Consider the following 20114-nt stretch of genomic DNA (forward strand, 5'->3'; position numbering starts at 1 on the left):
TTTTTTAATACAGCTATATCATTTGCAGTTCTTAACTATGGGTCTGCATCATTTACATTTCCAGTAAAGATTCACTTCTTCTCTTGTAGCTGCCCATACATGTTTTGGAAGAAAGCAGGGAAAATTAATTTGCTTTGGAAGATAGTTAATTTTCAATATATTGTTTAATGTGACAATAATTTTGTTTTCCTAATGTTTTTCTGTTTTGCTAATGAATTTGGAGTTTAGTAAGCATGGTAAACACAAACTGTTTCCTGATAATTAGGTTCAGTTAATTTGTTTTCTTATTTTTACAGCCATCAGAGGACATTTGTTCTGGAGGTTATGGGGCGACACTGTGGGTATGTATTGTCTTCAGCATTTTGTGTCTTATATATGTATAATTATGTAAGAAATCTGAACCATAAATGTATAATCATTTTTTCTGTTTATTAGGTATCTAGCTCTGGTTAGTGCCTTAGCCTGTGGTGCAGATTGGGTGTTTATTCCTGAATACCCACCAGAAGAAGGCTGGGAGGATTCAATGTGTGTTAAGCTTTCAGAGGTAATCTGTTAGTATGTTTGAGATTCTCCAATGTCTTTGCAGATGTTTATTTGAAAGCAGTGATTAAAAAAGGTGATCAGGACTTTCAGCAAGTCTTTGGTTTTTGTACCACATAAAGTTCTATGTGATCTTGTACATTTCTTTTCCCACACTCTGTGATTGTTTTGAAGAATTGTATGACCCACCCTGGGAATTGCATAAAATTATAATAATATAAGCAATATGTGCACGTTTCCTCAGTAATTTGATGTAAGACATGTTACTTCATCAATGAAAAGATGTGTGAAAACAAAAGGTATGAGAACACATATGAGTAATCAAAAACAAGAAATGTTTCCTCAAATCCTAGCAGCTTAATGTAGAGCAATTGATTATAAAATTATGCTGTAAATTCCTCGTGTCCTTTTTTAACTACACGAATGTGCTTTTATTTTTATTACAGAATCGTGCACGAAAGAAAAGGCTGAATATTATTATTGTAGCTGAAGGAGCTATTGATTGTCACAACAAACCTATAACATCAGAGAAGGTTAAGGATGTAAGTGTCAACATCCCTATGATAAAAGATTTCTGTTCATAAGATGGGGCTTATTGTTAACAATAACATTTCTGTCGAGTAAATCTGTTCCTGTAAGGTAGCTTATCACACAGTTGTATTTTATGCTTATGCTTTATTATCCAAAATTCCATAGTCAAATTAAAGGGCAGTGTTTTCAGTTGCAATTAATTAGAACCTTTTCTCCTTGTAATACAACACAACTGTTCAAAACCATCTGCTTCACGGGTGCCTTAACTGATAATTTGAAATCAGCTCAAATCAGTATTTATAATCCTGTTTTACTTTGTATGTCTTGTAAAATTTTTGATGTTGGTCTGTCTCACAGTGAAGTAATACTGTGTGCTTTGGACAAAGTCCTGTTCAAATGGTTGCTTTGCTAAAAATTTCATTGGTGTCTAAGAAAACTTTTAAGCTGAATTTTTCTCCTTTTTTTTTTTTGAAGGGGTCATTAAGAAAACAGATTGAAAAGTAGTCATTGTTTCAAAGAAGCTTTGGCTTTACCTGGGGTTTGTCTGTCCTGTGACTTTGATGTTCTATTTTCCATAGCTGTTGGTTTTAGAGAACCCTTTGTCTTTATTCAGAATTGCAGTTTTATGAAGCAACATTTAGCACCAAGTGGTGTTAAGTGTACATGATGCTAACGTGTGTATATAAAATAATGATAATGATAAACCCACTGTATTTTGAAATTCCACGCAGCTTGTGGTTCAGCGGCTTGGTTTTGACACCCGAGTAACCATCCTGGGTCACGTGCAAAGAGGTGGGACCCCTTCAGCTTTTGACAGAATTCTTGTGAGTATTTCCAGAATAATTGCTCATGGCACCACATAGTGCAACTGCATTTTGATTATTTATTTGGGGGTGGGATGGTTCTCTACCTGATGACAAATCAAACTGTTATCTCACATTAACTGTGTGAATAGGTGGAATTCAGAGTAGTGAAGCACTTTGTGTAAAGGATTCTATATTAGGATTAAAATGCGAAGCTTCATCGTCCATACTTACAGGTATAAACAGCCCACAACATTTTCAACTTACCAAGGAGTGATTTGTGTCAGCTTGATTAACAGAGAAATCAAGATTGGAAGCCTTGTGCTTTTTGAGTGCTTGCTTGAACACTCAAGCATTCTCTACTTCCAGGCGAGTCGTATGGGTGTGGAAGCCGTGCTTGCCCTTTTAGAAGCCACTCCAGATACCCCTGCCTGTGTTGTGTCCCTGTCTGGAAACCAGGCTGTCCGTCTGCCTCTGATGGAGTGCGTGCAGATGGTGAGGTTCTGGCAAAGAGCCAATTTATGTTATTTATTTACTACAACAGACTACTATGTACAATAATTGCCTGTTCTCATTAGGACATTGATGGAATGTGCACAGCACTTACCCATATTTGGGAATGAATAATGAAGTCATGTATGTTCTCTGTGTGTTGCTATTTATTTGCAAACTATCAAGGAATAAGAAATACATATATTTTTAATTTGTTCTAAAATTTCATCTCAGATCTTCTGTTTTTATTGTTGCAACAAATTCTTCAGATGCTTGCATCCATTTACATGTCATTCACAAGTCTGGTTTCTGCATTAAAACTGCTCAGTTTAAACTGTAAAAAGAAAATGAATAGCAGATACATTGATTTCTTTGTCCCATGAAAGCTTCAGGTATTTGTTTCTATTTTCTTCTTGTCCTGTACCCTGTAATTTATGCTATGAGAGGAGGTAGCTCAAAATTGAGGAATTGTTAGTATTTCTTTTTCCACTGTGGAAATATATTAATACGTGTAATATATTAAATAATCAGCTCACTGTGTTTTTTAAACATATTGAGTAACCAGCTTGTTTTTTCAAGACTCAAGAAGTCCAGAAAGCCATGGATGAGGGAAGATTTCTTGAGGCTGTGAGGCTTCGTGGAAGGTATGGCCAGTAGCTTGTATCAGTTTATTTGCTGTAGAAAAGCTGAGTTGCTTTGCTCTTATGCTGGCACATGACATTTTATTAACTTATGGTTATATGGGTTTGAGAATGAGAGGAGGCAAAAGAGTTGCCTAAATAGAATAATTGAAATTCTTACCTGCACAAAAACATGCAAAACAAAGCAAATTGTAATTCACTGCTGTGTCAGACTAGTGACTGTTCCTAGGCTGACTTGCCACAAAGCAAAGAGCTTCTGTGCTGTATGACCTGACTGGTAGCAACTGTAAGTTTGTTTATTCATGATTTTGAGGCCAGTCCTGTGAGCTTGTTTGTAAGTAGTTGGTAGTTTTCCAGCAGTAATGTTAGAGGAGGTATTCTTCAGTCCTGTCAGAAAAGTGGTTTCTGTTTCAAGTCATTTGATAATAAAATTATTTCTCCCGGTCTAGAAAACTAATTTGTTAGCTACATAGTTGTTTTATATTTTATGACTTCATCTTAAAGAATTGGACATTTTTCATTGTTCTCTCATTTCCAGTTTTTGTCATGTTTTGCATTTGTAGTAACAGTGGTGGTAATATTTCATACAAGTTTCTTAAAAGTTTCTGAAAAATTCAAATGTTCCTTTAAAATAACTATGAAATTATAATTTTACTGTTTTATTTGCTTATCTACTCATTTGTTTAGGAGCTTTGAAAACAACCTTAACACGTACAAATTACTGTCGCACAAAAAGCCAGATTCTGAGCTTCCAAAGGTAAGGGAGTTTGTTAAGTGTGCAATGCATGTCTGCTTTTGGGATACATTAATAAATCACTTCAAATCTGTATTGTAGGACACTTTATAAATTAAATATTATAAAGATGCTTGAAGCACACTAGTTTGCTCAAATAATAAGTAACATTTTTTAAAGTGGAATATCATTGTAACTAGAAAATTCCTCTGTAGACAATTTCTTTCTGTCTTGCATGTACATCTGGTCCCAGTTGTTAGATTGTCTGGTCCTACTAGTTACTGTTTTGCCCTCTGTTCCTTACCATGGCAAGAAGGAAGGGTGATGTTTAAGATCATGATTAAGACTGAAAATCTTAAGATAAAGGAAGACTCTATATTAAAAGAATTCTAACCCTTCCTTTTGAAGGGTAAAACTCAAGAGCAAGGGCAAATCTGGGAATTCATGGGAAGCAATATTGAGGACAGATGCATCACCTTTACCTGAAATAATAAATCACTGTGCATAATACAGTAATGGACATATAGTTTCTTTGTAGTTGCTAAGATTTTTATAAGAGGAAATTTGGATTTATTTAGGAAGCAGACACTAAATTTTGTGTGCAAACAAATTTTAGACAGGACTTTTGTTTTTATTAAAAGTTTACTGAATAGTTCTGTGTTTGATCATAGTGGGGACTATGTCATCTCACCTGTTAATTCCTCTTCTAATTGTGGTTTGTGACCATTTGTTGCCTTATTTGCATAATGATGTTGCTGTTGCATTTTTAAAAAATCTTTTTCCCAAATAAATATTTGAGTGATGATTACTCATAGCTTCTTACTGTTATTAAGGAGCAAAATTGCATTGACAATACAGTAAGGACCTAAGATTGACCTTCAAGAGATAAAGGAATTCAGGATATTTTAGGTGGATATTTAACATTTTCTTTGGCAGATCAGGTGTTTGGGTGGTGGGATTTTTTTATACAGCACTGCAAATCCAGGACTGTTAGCACTGGACTTACGTATTTTTTTTTAAAATACTTTTGTCATACCTTCTGTGATAAATGGTATTAGAAGGAAATGTAGGCCTCATGTAATTACTAACTACTCGGATTTGACCGTACTAACAAAATCTATGTACCTTCAGTAAAAGAGGTTGAATGGGAATTAAAAAGTAGATGAAATGTGCATGTCACAGGAACTGAGGAAAGAGCTAAGCTGATCAGATCAGGAGAGCCAGCTGAATGCTCTGCTTAAGCAGTGCTTCTGCACACATTATATTTTGCTGTTTGTGATTCCATTGCATTTCTCTACAATTCCTTCAGTTGTACCAGAGCCAAAAAAAAAAAGAAACTAAATATACTCTGGTTCATGTCTCTTTTTTTGTGTGTGGGTTTTTTTATGGGTTGTTGTTGGTTGGGGTTTTTTGTTTGTTTTTGTTTGCTTGTTTTGTTTTTATCAGATGAGATTCTGTGAGCATTATGTAACAACTGTTCCATTTTTTTTTGTTTGTTTTGTGTTCTCATCTTCCAGAATAAAGCTAAATAACTTCTACCTCTTCTGCAGGATCAGATTGTCTTATCAATAATTGTAAACAGTTTAGGGTCATCCTGCTGACTTAAACCATGATAGATTTTAGTGTATAAAATCAGGCTGTCAAGTTTTCTTGCTACTTTGCTGTCATTTAAATTGTCTCTGCTAAATTCATACAAAGTGGTTAAACATATCCAGAAAGTTCGGGCATGTAAAGTTTAAATTCTTTACTTACATTTTGCTCTTAGTATTAAGAAGCTGTAAAAATTAAACAAAATTATTGAATAGCAGTGCCTTCTTTATTTTTTGGTTATTCATTATATTTATAGCTGTTGTAAGTCAACTGCTAGTGATGTCAGTGAAACTGTATTGATTTATACTACCTGACAATCTCTCAGTCACAGAGAGTAGCCTGTGATTTATCTGGAAATAAGAATTCCATTTCAAGGAGTGCATCATACTTAAACCGGCATTTCATGCTTTATGGTTAAAATTCAGTCAAAGGTGCTTACCAGCATTTTGCACTCAGTTGCACTCTTGCTTTATGTACTAAAATACTTATTATTTAATGTTATGTTTTAAATAGAATCTTTTCTCTTACATTGCCTGTAGTTTAAATTACGAATGTATTTTTTGATTTTTTTAGACTTTTCAGTTTGAGTAGATCAGCTGCTTACCTGGATACTCATTAAACCTAGGGAGACACTCTGTATAAGCAGTTATTTTGAGTCATCAAGAAATGTTTTAAAAAATGCTATAATCTGAAAATGTGTGGTGTTGAGAAAGTTGCTGAGGGCTCCTTTTTGCTACTGTATTGTCAGCTGCTTGAAAAAAATGGCCAATAGCTTAATTTTAAAACTCATCTGTTCCACTTGGCATTGTACTGATAATACACAAACGCTGTGGTGCTACAATCAGTTCCTACCTTTTTTTTTTTGTTTTTGCTATTGTTGGTGTGTTTGGGAAAAAAAATAATAATTACTGCTTTAGTAACGTGAAGCTTCTTGAGTAACACTGGCCAGGCTGGGTGGAGCTCTGACCAGCCTGGACTAGTGAAAGGTGTCCCTGGCCATGTCAGGGGGTTGGAACAAGATGATTTTTATGGTCCTTCCAACCCAAACCATTCTATGATTCTGTTTTATGTTTCTTAAACCTGGGCTAGAATATAAAAACCTGAATAACTTAACTTGCAAACCAAATGGAAATATGATAAGGTCTTATTTAAAAACAAAAAACAAACATTCTTTTTTTTTTAAATTGTTTGTCTCTTTGGTATTCTGCAAGTGGGAAAATGTGTTTGCACCTTCTTGTTAACTTTAAATTTTCAGCATGTTTAGGGGCTTTGAAATTTCCTTTCCTGCCTTCCAGTATTTAGCAACTGCTTATGATGTACAAATTAACCATGATGTAGAAATGAAAGTCCTTACCAAATATTACTTTTATCTTGCAGACTAATTTCAATGTGGCAGTTTTAAATGTTGGTGCCCCTGCAGCTGGAATGAATGCCGCAGTGAGGGCTGCAGTGAGAGTTGGCATGACTGAAGGTCACAAAATCTTTGCTGTCATTGATGGTTTTGAAGGGTTCGCTAGAGGGAAGGTCAGTATCACGTGTGCATTACCAAGTGGTATGCACCCCATCCCCATTCTTCTGTTCCCCTGTTTTTAAATGCTAAGCATCAGTTGGTGTACTGAAGAGAAACTGAATGCAAGACTAATGATTTCTATGCCTGGCTGGAGCCACAGATCCCAAAACGTACATCAAAGACCTAGGTTTAGGTTTTTGTACTTCACATTCAGTAGGAGAGGATGTGAAAATAAGATTGAGATACGAAACACGGGGGCAGGGTTCATCTGGGTGTGGAAGGAGAAAGAACAAGTGGAATGTAAAGGGATTGGTAGTAATTCAAGAGAAATGAAGTTAAACTCTTGATGCTGTTTTCTTTCTTTGCTGCCTTCAGTTTCAGTGATATCTGTCCCCCACAACTTTTTCCAACAGCTTTTCATGAAGTAGTACGTGGTGTTAGCTGCAACTCAAGAGAAGTAATTGGATAATCACTTAACAAAATCTCCTTTTTTACTTTTATTCAAAGATAAAGGAAATTAGCTGGGGAGATGTTGGAGGCTGGACTGGTCAAGGAGGATCAATTCTTGGTACAAAACGGTAACATCAATATTTTTGTCAATTGATATGATGAATTGTAGTGTTATGTATAACCACTGTATGATTCCATGCTCTTTTTGTTCCACAGAACGTTTTTAAGTCCTCAGTTTTTGTATATTGGGGGTTTTTTAGTTTGTTTTTTGTTCAAATCCTTTTGTTCCAACTTGAGTATCTTTATAGTACTGAACCAGCTCTGAACAGTGGGAGTTGGGACCTCAACTTAAGAATTTCCTGAGGTCCTTAAACTTTAAAGGATTGCAAACCTGCAGTTTCTTTATATTTGACATGATTCCTTATTGCTTGTCTGGAAGAGTTACTTGTATGGATAAATATGTAAAACAGAAAACATTTCATTGCCTTCTCAGTTTATGGTTTCATCTTAGTAATTAGTTTTTACTGCTTCAGAGTCTGTAAATTGTTTTTGTTTTTCTTTTGGTTTAATGATTTTTAGTACTCTTCCTGCAAAATATTTGGAGAAGATTGCTGACCAGATGCGCACTAACAACATTAACGCCCTTATGGTTATTGGTGGATTTGAGGTACACTGAAATATCTAATTATGTCTAAGTAGAGTGGGATTCCTAACAAAATTAATAGTCTGTTTTGATTTTTACCCAATCTTCATGTAAGGTGCATTTGGCTATATCTCTATTTGATGCATGACACAAATAGTGTTTAAAAATCATAAGTGTTGTCACTCAGTGGTTCTCTGGAAAGCTGACATTCAAGAAGACAGTGACTAGAACTGCTAAACAGATGTGCTAAATGGGTAAATGAGATGAGATAGCATTATAGTTCTTTGTATTACATTAATAACTTCTGTAGTGCAAGTTTCAGTCTGTGCTTTATCAATTCTTAGAACATGCTTGCAGGAGTTCTTGACTCTTAGTAGAAATTGCACTGTGATTGCTTATTTAAGCCACTCTTCTCACATGGTGCATTTCAAAATCTCATCAATCTAGAGAAGTTTTTTTTTTTTCTGTATTTCATGTTTGCTTTGTTTTACAAAAATAATATTTGAAATTTTGATTCAGGAAAGTATTTTGCCTGTTCTTTGCAGAGAAGAATGTGCTCATTGCTTCTTGATAAAGAATTTATCATCCTTTTTGTCCAGGCTGGTAGCTGTGACCCTAATTCAGGAATATTAAGATTTTTAAATCAAGAGTAACAGTACCTGAAGATTGGGGAAGTAGTTTGTTTTGTTGAAAACCACTTTGTTGTGTCTAAGTTGTTCATTTTCAAGAGAACATATGTTCTATTTATTGTTTTCAAATGTATGCCTGTTTCTAATGCTTTCTTTTTTGTCTGTGTTAGATTTTAGCGGTTCCTTAGTGCTCTGACTTGCTGAAGTGTGCTGTGGTAGAAATGGCTCCCCCTGTGGCCCTTCCCATTTTGTCACTCCCAACTGTGCCCTTACTTTATTCATCCTAATTTTTCACCCAATGCCTGTGCCCAACAGGCTTACCTTGGACTTCTGGAATTGTCAGCTGCCCGGGAGAAATATGACGAATTCTGTGTTCCAATGGTTATGGTTCCTGCAACTGTATCCAATAATGTACCGGGTTCAGATTTCAGCATTGGTGCAGATACTGCTCTGAACACTATAACTGATGTAAGTCTGCTCTGGTGTGTGCACATACTAACAGTTGTTTAAAACTTAATCAATTGACTACAACTGGATATTTTTGTAGACCAGAACTTTGGAAATGTAATCTTGGGAATTATAGTTCCTTGATATAGCCATATTCATGACATCAGTTTAAAAAAGAGAAAGTCTGGGATCCCAAATTCCTCCATTAAATTCTACTGAAACTGCAACGACCTCTAAATTTTTAAAGTGCAAGATAAGATGGCATATATCTGTTGTATAAGGAAGAAAGGAACCTAAAGCTGAGACCTGATGATTATTTGCACTGTAGAGGGAAAAAAATCCACACTCATTATATGGAGAGTTGCAGTATACCCAGCTGCAATGAACACTGAAGCAAAGTTGCTCTGTTGAGAAGGAGATCCTTAGTTATATAACATCTTTACTTTTCTAAGAGTATGTAAAATCTGTATTTCTCTAATAATAGGAATTATGTTTTTTCTGCTAATAGCAGTTTTAATAAAAGGAGTTGAGACACGTGAAGAAGTATTTTTTAAAAAATCAAATCCTGTAATGCAACATAAAGTAAAAATTGAATGTTTAATCTCTTATGAGGAAAAAAACTTCCCTACTTCGAGTGTGATAGAGCACTGGAGAAAGCTGCCCAGGGAGGTTGTGGAGTCTCCTGTGGAGATAATTCAAACCCACCTGGATTGTTCCTGCATCACCTGCTCAGGTGATCCTGCCTTGGCAGGGAGTTGGACTAGATGATCTCCAGAGGTCCTTCCAACCCCAGCCATTCCTCAGTTTTCTAATTCTAATCTCAGTTGAACAGAAAGTGTAGTCAGTTGGACAAAAAGAGTTTCAAGTTGCTTTTGAAAATTAAATGACAGTTCCCTTATCATTTAAATGTATTTGAAAATTTTAATTATGATAGCTTTTTCATTTCAAGGATTCTTCAAATGCTACCAACTTTGAATGCCATAATTTTCTTCTTTTCTTTTTTTTAACCATTCCAACATAAATAATTTTATCTTTATCAGAAGAAACCCTTGAGTTAGGAAATACCAGTTTCCTGAAGTATTGCCTTGAATGAGACTGTAAGCTAACCAAAATTCATTGAATGTGTTCTTATAGACAGTTTGGGTTATAAATGTTGATGTTGTTTCCAGTTCTGGTAAATAAAAATATCCCTCCAAAATGACTGATCACAAACTAAGGTGAGTAAAATGATTGTGCATAACATCTACTTTCCTTCTCCTCTTATCTTCGTAAGCTTTGTTAACCTAACTGACTTCTTTTTATAGGTTATTTCATGCAAAGGGGATATATCGTAGTCAGTCAGTCTCTCCTTGTTGCTGTGGTTTGCTTTCTGTTTAGGTTTCTAGGTATCATTTGCCTTCATTAGGTAAAATGTTCTTATTTCCATATTTTCAATGTGGTAGTCGAAAACTTTTTGAAAGCTTTTTTTTTTTGCTAATGGCTTTCTTCTTATTGTCTTGCATTTTATTTTGCCTAGATTTTTCTCTGGAATAAATATGAAAAGTAATGTCTTTGTAAGATTTAGATTCAGTTGAGTGGAAAATTAAATTTGAGGGGTTTTTTGGGTTTTTTTTGGGTTTTTTTTTTTTTTTTTGGGACGGAGCAGACTTTTGCTTTCAGAAAACATTTCTGCTTGGTATCTTCTCAGTTTTCTGCTCTGATTATTTGAACATGATTCACCAAAACTGCCAGTGCAAAATCCATCCTTTCATTCTTACGTCATGCTCCGATCAGGTTCAGTAGCAGCTGTTAAATGTGACCAGATAGGCTCAATACACATCATACAATTGACTGTGGTAAACAAAAGCAGGATGTGGACATGAATATCCATTTTATCTAGTTTATATATAGTTTTTTATTCCTCTTACCACTGTTAGGTCAATAAATGCATCATAGTTTACGGTGCTCTCAGAGCAGTAGATCCTCTTCTGAACACCAAAGTGTTACCACACTTAGTTTTTCTGTGGTACTGTTCTTGTGTGATCTTTCCTGCCTCTAGTAAGGTAAGTACAATTGTGCTGGTAATGAGGGCTTGTTATTGTTTGGCATCATTAGACACTTGTCAGTTGTTTAAACTTGTCAAGCTGTGTTAATAGTACCCTGAAACATTTGCTGATAAAATGTGTTAAAACTCTGCATTTAAAAAGAAAATTAAAAAGCAGAGTTAACAAAACTTCTGTATGAGAGGTTAGTCAAGAGCGTGCTTTTCACAAAGACATAGATAGTGGATACATTTCTCAATAACTAATTTAGATTCTATAATAGATTATGGGACCCTTTTGAAATGTTCCATTTTTCCACTTTTGTTTTAAAACATGGGCTTCGAATTCGATTTATCTTTTGAATAGAGTTCTGTATTTATGATAAACTGTATTTCTCACTTCTGTTTTCAGAGTATTAGAAAAACTGCTAATGACAGCATAAATATAAAATATCTGAGGGAAAAGCCAGATGTTCCTACCTGAAGAGGCTGTGCTTAAGGCTTATATATGTAGGCATACAAAGTAAATCTTTTAGAATTGCAAGATAAGAACATGAACTTTGAATTTGCTGTGAAATGAACCATCACTAAAATAACTACCATAATAAAAATACCTATATTCTCAAGTATGTTGCTAATTCAGTGAAATTAATAGAATGTTATTTTGGATATCAGACCTCAGGAATGTGACAAATCAGGAAGTGTTAGGTTTGGGTTTTGTTTTGTTGTTTTTTTGGTGTTTTTTTTTTTTTTACAGAACCAGGAAGGGTAGAAATTTCTTCTTAAATGCAAATTGGATTACTTTATAGTGATCAAAGAGACATTAACAATACATCTTGCAGATGGAACTGAAAAGTAGAAACCTCATCTGTAATTAGGCAGAATAAATTAAAAGCTATTCTTTCAGCAGCAGAACAAAAAAAGAGTGGATGAATGAACATGTAATTTGGAAATAAAAACTATTGATAGGCGAGAGGAAATTTGATGGAAAGAGTAAGCCACAAAAAATTATGGAAGAAAATTCATTTGATTTAGGAGATGTAGAATTAAATGGGGAAATGAAAGGAAAAGGTATCAGCTAGATTAGAAAAATGGAACCTGAAAAAGGGAGAGGTTAAAACTTGCTATCATTTTTCTCTGGCAATCTTACCTTTCCTTTCACCAAAGGAAAAGGGGGGTACAGACTGATGACTTGTGTTTGTGGGCAAAAAAAACCCAAACATCCCTGAGGAGCAAAGAAAGCTACAGTCAGATTGCCTTAAGGCAGCCTCCACACATTTCCGATGGAAAACACAGACTCCTGTACCTTCCCAGTAGAATATGTGGCTCCGCATTACTCTGAACTAGGAAGCTGAACATTAGCCCTGGCCACCAGCTAACCTGTTAATTTTTCATCTCCTTCAGTCCTAGTAAAAGCTGGTATGGAGTAAGGGCAGTAACTCCATCACCTTCAATGGCCATTTGTATTTAAATCAACTCAAAGTCAACAAACAGCAGTCTTTGCTTGACTGCATGAATTTTTATAAAGCATCCTTGGTTATGTTGGTTATTGCAATAACCTTTTTAGTAACACAAATCCAATAAAAGGGTAGGAAATTATTAAACTATTTTATTAACATAGTGCAGTATCCCTCTATGACCTTACTGCAGTAGTTCTTTAAAAAAAATAATAGCATAGCAGTTATTAAAACCATTGATCACTTATTTACCCTTTATAATTAAGTGACCATATATTAAAAGCATTTTCATATTTTGCCACAGTGATGCAAAGATGTTGCATGTAATCATCTAATGCTCGTGCTTGGTGAAGGTACAGTCACTGGATATGTTGGCTGAAATCACTTGCATCAAATAAAATGGCAATATTTAATGCAAGTAAAACATATCTTAACTGCATCTTAACATACCATAAACGCAGACTAACCAGTTACGTTAGTTATTGCTCTGAATCTCCCTTTGACTTGGTTTTCCAGAAGTCTTAATATAAAACTTTTTAGAGAAACTCATGTTTTGCAAATCTCCAGGAAGCTGTGTGGTTTTACCAAACCACTGTTACTTTGTGTGTCTTTATTCTTTTAGTAAAAATAAATGTTCAAAGCAGCCTGACTGAGCTGAGTTGGGCCAGGCAGTTACTGGAATTTCCTAAGTGAAGCCTGAACCACTCAAAAAAACAAATCCCAAATAAACCCCACCTATTTGTTGCTCTGGGCTGTACTGCTTCTCAGCTCTTTGGGTGTAAAAGTGCAATCTTGTAGGCTGTGTTTCAGCCTCAAACTGAAAGTATAGCACTGAGCTGTCTCATTTACAAAACATGTGAGAAGAGAGAGATTTTTAGAAAGTCAGTTTGCATTTATGCACCGATGGCTATAAATATCCCATCTTCTCACTGAACAGGATCTGCTCTGTCTAGGACAAAAGCCCAGAGAGGAGAACTCCCACAGGTAGGGGTTTTCCCATAATTTTCTTTTAAGTTGTTGCTTAAATCAGTCACTGTGCAGATATGCCTGGAGATACTTCTGTAGGTATTTAATTTTGATCTTCAGTAGTTTGCTTCTCTGTACTGATTTGAGAAATCAAGAAAATGAGACTTCTGTGAACATCAGTCCTTTCTGGGAGAAAGAGATGAAAAAATAGTGTACTGTGTAATCAGGCTTTCTGGTGGAGAGCTGTTACATGGGCAGTCTGAAAAATTGCCACACATTGTGAGAGATGCTGATTAGTTTAGATTAGAAATAATTGGAATAATGTAACATATGTTTACTTAAAACAGCTGCAAAATCTTAGCCTTTGTTTTGACATCTACTCAGAACACCTAATCCTTTTGATATGATTACATCTTTTGTAGAGTTTGGAATCTTTCCAAGGACCTATAACTGCTTTTCAAAGACTCCTTGAACTATACTTGCAGATTTTCTTAACTCATCCATGTGCACGTTCCTGGATTTTTCTGAGCCTGCATCCAGTCTATGTGCACAGAGGTAGATGCGTGACATTGATAGAAACTTCGAAGGCATGGGTGAACCTTTTTTTCCTTTCTCTTGGTGGAAATAGATGTGTGTCTTCACTTTCTAGGATAACATAGTTTTTTTAAAAAGCATCTTTCTTTAAGCATTTTCCTCAAGTTTCAAGGGTTTTTACTAGTTAACTTTCTAAGCTCCTTAGCATGAATCAGACTTTGTTCTTTAAGTCCTTTCTTGTGGAATGATTTCCAGTCTAGCTTCTTGCCTTCCTTTCCTGCCCAGCTGCTTCAGACCTCTCTGCTCTGCACACTTCAGCCTATACTAACTTGTGCTAATCCTCTGCATTTCTTCAAAGAGCATTGTGCCAATGCAACCCCAGTGCACTGTTGTGGTATGTACAGGATATTTCCACCCCCAGATCTCACCAATTGTGTTTACTTGGGCCAATGGACAGCCACATTTACCATCACATGCCAGGAGTCATTAGCAGAGCAGTCCAAAGAGAAGGAATGTTTCACTCACGCTTGTACCACTGCTTCAGGCCTTTGAAAGTTGTCTGCAGCTCTACGAGGCTCGTTCCAGCTTTGAGGAGTTTAAAGTTCCTATGTGTGTGTTGCCTGCTACTATTAGCAACAATGTGCCAGGCACAGACTATAGCATTGGTGCTGACACTGCCTTGAATGCTATTGTGGAGGTAAGACTGCGCATCTTTTAGAAGTTAAGATGATAAAATGCATAAGAGGAGGATACCTAACGACCTTGAAATGTCTAGTTTTCTTAAATAATACAGTTACTGTATTTATTTAATAGTTTAGAAGTTTTCCAAGACTGATTAAAGATTAACCTTAGAAAAGTATTTTGTTGTATGCTTAACTTTTGGGTACTTTCTTTTGTTCTTCAAGACTGCTGCATTAGTGTTTAGGGTATTTGCTTTTACTGAGAATAAAATATTTTGCTTTCTTTGGTTTCGTTTTTATCTTATGTATTACTTAGGTAAAAGAAGAAAGCACATGTTTTATAGATAAATGCCCCATTTATTGGATGAACTATTGACTGAGCTCAATGCAGTAGAGCATTTAAAGTACATTAGCACTAAACATATGAATAATCCCATAGACTCCATTAGGTTTAACATACATTAGGTGCATATAAATGCATGGATAATATAAGCAGTTAAGTCTGTCACTGATGTTCAGTTAAACAGTGCAGAGTCAGAACAATCAGTGTTCTAGTTTTAGTCTGCCATCGTTTTTCCCTTGGGTACAACTGTTGTATGAGCTCTTTCAGTCCTGTTTACTCTGCTTACAATACAGCAAAGGGAACTGAGCTGAGATGTAATGCAAACAAATGAATAAATCTTACCAGCTCTTTCATCAAACCCATCATTAGCAAGCCATATAACTAATTATGAAGTAATTGGCCAAGAAAGTCAAGCCTACAGATCCAGGGGGTTGGGAAAGGCAGGTTTGTTTTCCTGCTTTATGTAGTGTTACTTACACAGAGAGTGAAAAAGCTCCAGTAGATAACTGGAAGAGCTGTGTCAGAAAACAGGGTGGACTGGCCTTTGGGAGCTGCAGTGCAGCATCCCTGGGGTGAGATGTCCTAAGGTGTTGTGTGAGCACATCATGTAGCCACATGTTCATAGGCAGGACATGGGTACTTTACCACTCCTTTAGCTGTTTCCCCCTTGGTCTGACATTTATAGAAGTAGGTAAATCTGATAATTGTGGCTAATGCACGTTTAAAAGTGATAAATGGAAACACAGTGGGGCAACAAATGATCACATATAGTGTTGCTTCCTCTTACTTAATGGTTTTTGGTACTAATTTAATTACAGTTTTTATAAATTTCAGTAGTGCTCTCAGTAATAAGCAAATGGTTGTATCTTTTGAATTTTATTGTTGTTAGGATGTTTAGTTAATGCTAATAGTAGAACATTTGATTTGGTGAAGTTTTGAATACTAGGATTTTTTATTAAGCTGGATCAGTTCATATGAAAGCTCAACTAATAATGCAGTTCCAGAAGGATTCCACATGCCTTGTTTAAGATGTCTGAAAGCTGCCCCAGGTGTTTGAGGTTTGGCTTTTCCAGCCTGTAGGGTAGTGTATGAATTAATGATTCGTTAAAGTCCATTTGTGCCAATTTCACATCTCGGTATTTCTGTCACAGTCATTCTGAGAAAGCAAGAATAGTAGAAAGTTTCTGCTCCATCTCTTGTACAGTCAAGGATAGAAACCCTTCTAAGTAGATTTCAAGTGATTAGTCCCATATGCAATGACTGATCTACCTCCTTGCTTAGTACTTGGAGATTCTCAAAAGGCAGAAAATTCCATCTACTAGCAGATGGAAAACCTTTTTTAGAAATCTTAGGGGTTACAAATATTTTAAGTCTCTGAAAATGGTGGAAATCTGCATGTGTGTATTTATTTATTATCTAAAGACAAGACATAGTACCTATCCAGTTGCAGGCAGCTTTTTAAAAAATTAGTTAAAATTGTTTCAGTGCTATAGTATTCTGGAAAAAATTTAATGAAACAATTGTTTGGAAAGAGAAAGTAAAGTGCTCGGGGACACTGTAAAACCCAGGAAATGTAAAAGTGTCATTTTGAAAAACTGATAGAAAGTCAACGTAGACTTTTGTGATGTAGCTTATTATGGAGATGCTTTTCTTCTTGGGATAACAGAACATCCATATTCTGAATAAATTCACGTGAATGCTGCACTTCTGTGTGTAAGCACATAGTATGCATATAGGCAAATACATAAATAAAATATGTATACGTTAAATTACCTGTATCTTTTTCTGTCTTGACCTAAATACATGCATACACTGGTCTTATTCATTAAATGCATTAAACTGTATTATGTTAGAAGTTCTAGAGTTTTTATATTAAGTTTTCTCATGTATGAGTTAATTATTTGTTCTGTGATCTTTAGGTATGGTTTTAAGGACCGTATTGCTCACAGTCTGAATTGCAGCCTGAAGTAGTATTTTCAGTTAGCTGAATGAAGGTTCTGGTTTTAAAAAACTGAAACAGAAATACCTCAAATATTACAGCACCTACAGTTAGTTCAGAAAATCAGTAAGGCATGGGGATTTTTTTAAGTTACCATAATTCAGGTTGCAAGATGACAAGCTTCCCTGGTACTTTCATTTCCATTTTTACTGAATTGATAGTTGGGACAGTACATCAGTTTCACGAAATTCTTCCTGTCACAAAATGTGGTATATCCTATTTATTTATTTGTTTCTAAGACAAGAAGATAGGATCCATTTCTCTTACTTGCTTTCTGAAAGGAAGATACATTAATCAGCAATTTTAAAATAACTTTGAATGGTAGAAAAATTCATTCCAGGAGGTGAGTTCATCAAATAGATTTTTGAGTATTATTAAAACCTAGAGGTGGATAGTAACCTAGTTCCTAAGTTTCTGTACTAAAATTCCTGGGTCTTGCCACACTGGGGATTGCCTCTGTCTTTGTTACTTCCCACATCTCTTAGGGAGCTCTAATAAATGTTGCTGTTAGCTTCTTTCATGTAAGCAACAGATCTCATTGTAGAGAACATTCCTTATGCTGGTCAGAGTAAGGTGCAAGTGAAGATTGCAGTCTTCTTATAGTAAGTATGTACCTATTAATAAAAAACCAAAAACATTTTAAAACATGCACCAGTAGTGCTTGAAAGAACTAATTATATTTATGTAGAAATCATTACCGGAAGTAATTGGGCTATACATGCTAAGGACTTAAGAAATTTGGTATAGATAGGAATGTAGTGAATTTTAATACCAGTGCTAAGAAGAAGTAAGCTTAAGTAATTAATAGAGTTAAAAAAGAGAAGTTTATTCATACCAGAATTCATTAAAAAGCTTCATTATATCTATTTGTATCTGTGTTAAAAAACACAGATAGACAACTGGTTAATGCCACTACAAACCAAAATGAATTCTTGTTTCAGTATTTACAGGAAGCAAGTAGATGTTAAGAGTTGCTAGGATATAAACATTTTATTTTTACTCTGGTTTTCAGTGTATGATTTATAGGAAATACTTTTATTTGATAATTATTATAGTTATGTGGATTATGCCATTTTGGAATTCCTTAAAAGATCCATTTTTTATAAATGCTTTATTTTTAATTTTTTTTGTTGCCAGTCAGTGACACAAAGTTGCATGACACACAAAAGTGTAAAGAATCAGGGGTTTTAGTGCATACTGAGGCTCTCGTGTCTCTGAGCAGACGTGTGACCGCATCAAGCAGTCGGCCAGCGGCACCAAGCGCCGCGTGTTCATCATCGAGACCATGGGCGGCTACTGCGGCTACCTGGCCAACATGGGCGCCCTGGCAGCAGGAGCTGATGCTGCTTACATCTTCGAAGAGCAGTTTGATATCAGAGAGCTCCAGGTACTCACCAGCTTTTGCTCATTTTTAAGTAGATCCTAAAGTTGTTGTGTGTGTATCACAATGTGTTCACTTGAAGTAGATGGCTCAGCTGAGACTGGGCCTAAAAGCTGCATTTGTCATGCCAGTTCCTGTGCCATAACATTATATAAAGGAATGTAGACAGAGTTGTTGTTGACACCCAAGTTCAATAAAATGACAAAAATAATTGTATTGGCCATTAAGCACTACTAGATGAATTGTTTGATTTTTAGTCTTCGGATTGAAATCCAAATTCAGTGAACAGACCTGGGTAGTTTTAAAATAAAGCCAAAAACAAGAGAAGACTATTTTTCCATGATGGGAGGACTGTGTTAGAAGGCTGTTGAGGACAGGAACTGACCAGCATGTCAAGTTTATTAAATACTGACTCTGTTACCACAGCTATTCAGAGCATGTGTGGAGGTGTTACTAAAATAAAGCCCTCAGGCTTTAAGGATTATGGATTGTGATGTAGTACATACACTGATATGGAACTTCTCTACTTGTGAGGATTTTACACTTCTGAGGTGGTTAGTGCTAGCTCTAGTCGTGGACAAATGCTAAGCTGAAAGGATAGAAATTTATTTCCTGAAAAGCAGAGAGATGTGAAATGGATCAGAACTTACCCCCACTCAGCTGTTTGCAGGACTCTGGAAGTAAGGGCAGGCTGTGAACTTGAGTGGCAATTTCTGTATTTTTATGTGTATCCAAGCTTGATGCTGTAGCAGTAAAGCATATAAAAACCACCTTTGAGTTAATAAAATATGTTACTTCTGATGTGGAGAAAGGTGTTAGTTTTAACCCAAGATGAACAGCCATGCACAGTATGCTATCCTGAATCTCCAAAAATCTCAATAATTTGAATTTGTGTGTAATGCTTTTTGTGGAATATTTGACAGAAGTTCTCAGGAAATGTAGGCTCATTAAGGTTGTTTTAGAGTTCTACATGGCCCTTTAAAAATACTTCTGTTGTTTCTAGGCTAATGTGGAACACTTGACTGAAAAAATGAAAACCAGTATCCAGCGTGGTCTAGTGCTGAGGTAGGTAAAAGTAGATGTAATAGATGGCATCAGTGATACTGAGCATTCCCAGCCAGGTAGGCTGCTTGGCCACTTGGAATGACACTCCAAGTCAATATTTTCCTTGATTATTCCTTTAACTTGAGATTTTTAGTAAAACTGCTGCTCCAGAAGGCAATTTGGGACCTGTCTGGAAGTTCAAGTCCAAAAGTTAGTTCTATGTAAATATATTTGCTCTAAAACTTTACCCTATTTTCAGTCTATTTTCTCATCAGGTTTGTCTTTTATTTTAGATTCTTTCTTACTAAAGGTAGTGCATTACAGACACTATGACCTTTGCTATAAGAATCCTAAAAATCATGAGCCTGTTACATGGAAGTGAGTGTATGTGATGAGATGAAAATGTCCAAGCCAGGATTACTGCTATCAAGAAAAGGGAAAACACCATTCAGTAGCTGTAAAGAGATCCAGTGCTTTATAGTAAATTTGCTGACTATCTGGCCTTAATTGTTACAGAAATGAGAACTGCAATGAGAACTACACAACTGATTTCATTTATCAGCTGTATTCTGAAGAAGGAAAAGGAGTGTTTGACTGTCGAAAAAATGTATTGGGTCATATGCAGCAGGTAAATAAAACCCTAAAGTTACAGACAAGACTAACTTTGTATGCACAAAGTAC

At 35.6% G+C, this 20114-nt stretch overlaps 1 protein-coding gene across 4 annotated transcripts in view; it reads left to right on the forward strand.

Moving 5' to 3' along the window:
- The window catches only part of PFKP (phosphofructokinase, platelet), a 43061-nt gene that overhangs the window by 20433 nt on the left and 2514 nt on the right, over positions 1–20114 (forward strand). For 2 of the 4 annotated variants that reach the window (XM_069006460.1, XM_069006463.1), the window contains 14 exons: positions 297–341; positions 436–544; positions 987–1082; positions 1803–1895; positions 2244–2369; positions 2946–3010; positions 3695–3764; positions 6708–6854; positions 7348–7418; positions 7870–7957; positions 8878–9030; positions 18231–18395; positions 19393–19454; positions 19950–20061. In XM_069006460.1, coding sequence (XP_068862561.1) covers positions 297–341; positions 436–544; positions 987–1082; positions 1803–1895; positions 2244–2369; positions 2946–3010; positions 3695–3764; positions 6708–6854; positions 7348–7418; positions 7870–7957; positions 8878–9030; positions 18231–18395; positions 19393–19454; positions 19950–20061 — 1402 coding nt within the window. Of the gene's footprint in view, positions 1–296; positions 342–435; positions 545–986; positions 1083–1802; positions 1896–2243; positions 2370–2945; positions 3011–3694; positions 3765–6707; positions 6855–7347; positions 7419–7869; positions 7958–8877; positions 9031–14530; positions 14684–18230; positions 18396–19392; positions 19455–19949; positions 20062–20114 lie in introns of all 4 variants that reach the window. The other 2 variants (XM_069006462.1, XM_069006461.1) reach the window with 2 other exon arrangements.

Source organism: Aphelocoma coerulescens, chromosome 2 (genome assembly GCF_041296385.1).
Source record: "Aphelocoma coerulescens isolate FSJ_1873_10779 chromosome 2, UR_Acoe_1.0, whole genome shotgun sequence".
Lineage (NCBI taxonomy): Eukaryota > Metazoa > Chordata > Aves > Passeriformes > Corvidae > Aphelocoma > Aphelocoma coerulescens.